At 43.8% G+C, this 3,382-nt stretch overlaps 1 protein-coding gene across 1 annotated transcript in view; it reads right to left on the minus strand.

Annotated features, from left to right (window-relative positions):
• The window catches only part of SLC13A4 (solute carrier family 13 member 4), a 45,220-nt gene that overhangs the window by 24,883 nt on the left and 16,955 nt on the right, over nt 1-3,382 (minus strand). Inside the window, exon 3 of the mRNA XM_023737150.1 lies at nt 481-617. Within this exon, the coding sequence (XP_023592918.1) occupies nt 481-617 (137 nt within the window). The remainder of the gene's footprint in view (nt 1-480; nt 618-3,382) is intronic.

Genomic DNA, 3,382 nt, shown 5'->3' on the forward strand with positions numbered 1-3,382 from the left:
GGGGGGATGGAGGACCACCACCCCATGGCTTTCTGGAAGCTGGGGGGATGGAACACCACCACCCCATGGCCCACTGGAAGTTTGGGAGATGGAAGACCATCACCCTGTGTCCCACTGGAAGCCGAGGAGATGGAGGACCACTGCCCCATGGCCTGCTGGAAGCTGAGGGGTTGGGGGACCACCGCCTCATTGCCTGCTGGAAACCAGGGGGATGGGGGAATCACCACCCTGTGGCCCGCTGGAAGCTAGGAGGTGGAGGACCACCATTCTCGTGTCCCACTGAAAGCTGGAGGCATGGAAGACCACCACGCTGTGGCCCGATGGGCGCCAGGGGAATGGGGGACTACTGCCCTGTGGCCTGCTGGCAGTTGGGAGGATGCAGAACCACTGCCCTGTGTCCCAGGGGAAGCTGGGGATGGAGGACCACCATTCCCATGGCCCACGGAAGCCAGGGGGGATGGCACCCCAGGTGTGACTTACATGCCCGGCTTGGCCCCGGCCATGATGACCATGCGCAGAGCAATGCGCTTGTGCAGATTCCACTTCTCCACGGCAGCTGCCACGCAGATGACACCCACCAGCAGCAGTGTTGTGTTCTTGAAGTACTCAGCCGCCACCTGCAGAGGCCAGTGCAATGTCAGCCACCACCCGGACCAACGCCAGCACCTTGGCGGCCTGGGCCTCGCCCAGGAACTCCTCCACCAAAGAGGCTGGGCGAGGGGAAGCAGGGAGCCAATGATTCCCAAGGCTCAGCAGACCTGAGCACCCGCCAGGACAGGCACTGTGCTAAGTGCTGTGCAAAGAGTGCTTCGTTTACGCCAACCAATAACCCCGAAAGCCAGATATTCTTCTTCTCCCCTTTTTTGAACATAAAAACACTCTGTATTTACAATATGAATATTACTAAAGAATAAACACATGCTTGTAATTTTACATTAATCCTCAAAAATTACTAAAACAACCCTGGGCTTGTCCCCAAATCTCATTTTTAATGTCTCTTTTTCTTTGATGCTTTAGAAAATTATTTTCATTTTTATTAGAAAATTAATACTATAGAAAACTTTAAAATATAGAAAAAGTTAAAGAAGAAATTAACCTTAATCCTACTGTTGTTAATATTTTGGTGTATGTTTTTTAAGTCTCTTTTTCTATGTCCATATAGATGCATAATTGGATTCATACAGTATGTACAGCTTTATATCCTGTTTTTTTGTTTTTAATTCAACATTGTACCCTAATCATTTTCTTATGAGACAAAAATTTATGGGGAACATTCATGTTAATGGTAGCATAATGTGTTATCATAGGGATAGATCAGAAATTATTTGGCTATTTCCCTTTTGTTGAATATTTAGGTTTATTCGTTTTTTTGGTCACTATAAACGGTGCAAAGAATAATTTTCTGCATAAATCTTTATCCTTATATAAATGTGATTACTTCCTTAGGATAGAGTTCTTGAAGATGTCAACTTACCTTAAATCTTTTTTTTTTCTTTAAATAATTACAAATAATTTTAAGGTTCCAAAAAGTTCCAAAAATGAATAGTACAAGGAACACCCATATACTATCTATGTGCATAATTTTTTTCTGAATCATTTGAGGGCCAGTTACATACATCACAACCTTTTATCCTTGAATACTTCAGTGTATATTTTTTAATGACAAGGAAATTGAGACATAGGCCTGTTAAAAAGATGTTACATAAGTTTGGGGTCCACAGACCAAGTCCTCTGTGGCACTTCTTTCTTGGAACATTCTCCTCTTATCTCTGCCTGTACATTCCCATCAGATTTCTAAGCCCAGTTCAGGCCTGGTGTCCTTTCTGTGACTCTAGCCTCTGAGTTCTGGAACATTCCCCATGGGAACTCTTAATCTGTACTTCACAGGGCACTTGGGACAATGCTTGGACTACTGTATATTTATTTATATTTTTATGTGTATCTCTCTTGTCTATCAACTAAATTTTATGCTGCTGAAGGCCAAGGATCATGTCTTATACTTCTTTCTATAATTCTTCAATCGCTTCTTATGCATCCAAAAGCTGGACAATGAATAAGGAAGGCCGAAGGAGAAGAATGCATTTGAATTATGGAGTTGGTGAAGAATATTGAATATACCATGGACTTACAGAAGAACAAACAAATCTGTCTTCGAAGAAGTACAGCAGAATGCTTTTTAGAAGGGAAGATGGTAAGACTTTTTCTCACGTACTTTGGACATGTTATCAGGAGGGACCAGTCCCTGGAGAAGGACATTATACTTGGTAAAGTAGAAGGTCACTGAAAAAGAGGAAGACCCTCAATGAGATGGACTTACACAGTGGCTGCAACAATGGGCTCAAACACAGTAGCGATAGTGAGGATGGCACAGGACCGCTACGAGCTGGAACCAACCCGAAGGCACCTAACAACATAACTCCTAGCACGTAGTAGGGTAATATGCAAAAGTGATACTCAATGAATATTTGTCACATACATGAGAATTGTTCCAGTCCAGAGGAGACAGGACAGAAAGTGAGAAGAAATAATATAGCAAAGTTTAATTTTAATCCGAAAACCTTGTTAAACTGAGGAAACAAGAACATTTTTAACTGCAGGAAAAAATAAAAGTTGAACAGGAAGGAAAATGTTAGTAACATCCTTGGCATTTGAAGTAAAAATATGTATGTAATCATACCAATGTTAAACTTTGATTACTGAATTCATAAAAATTGTGATATAGCTATGTTGGGAGGCTAGAAGGAGGGGAACTGAGGAACTTCAGGGAACAAAATCCTCATCTGCTTCCATAGGAAGTCAGTCAAGCATGTCTGAAAGTGATGACTCGAGAACTAATAGAAGAAAATCACATAGAAATACGGAGCTCAGTACCAGAAGAAGCAGTTGACCAAGTTAAAGTTATTGACTCTGGGGAGTGGGGCTGTGGTGGGGGTGGAATGGGGAGGGGTGGGGAAGAAGATAGCTGTTTCTCATTGTAAGCTTTTCAGTATTATTTGATTTTTAGACTCTTTGCATTTAGTACTTCAGTAACATAAAAGCCAAAATCAAGGCTCCGTTTCCCTCTTCTCGATTTGCCCCATGGTAGTTGCCTTGTGTCCAGTGGACGAGGTTTGTGGAGGAGAACTCCTGCCCCCTCTGTGACACTTTCCTGGAGGAGCCCTGTGCTTCTGATTAACTTACTTCTTGTCCTCAAGCTCATCCCTGAGCTGACAATGGTTTCTAAACCCCAATGAGGGCAGAGAAGGACCCTGCCCTGGAAGGATCCTCTAGGTGGGACATCAGGAAGGCCTCTGAACAGGGTTCCTGGGTGAGGATCTGCCCCCTGGTGGGAGGTGGGGGCACTACAGGGATGCCCAAGGGTTGTGGCCCAGCTGGGGGTCTA

This window comes from Trichechus manatus, unplaced genomic scaffold (assembly GCF_000243295.1).
Source record: "Trichechus manatus latirostris isolate Lorelei unplaced genomic scaffold, TriManLat1.0 scaffold00097, whole genome shotgun sequence".
Lineage (NCBI taxonomy): Eukaryota > Metazoa > Chordata > Mammalia > Sirenia > Trichechidae > Trichechus > Trichechus manatus.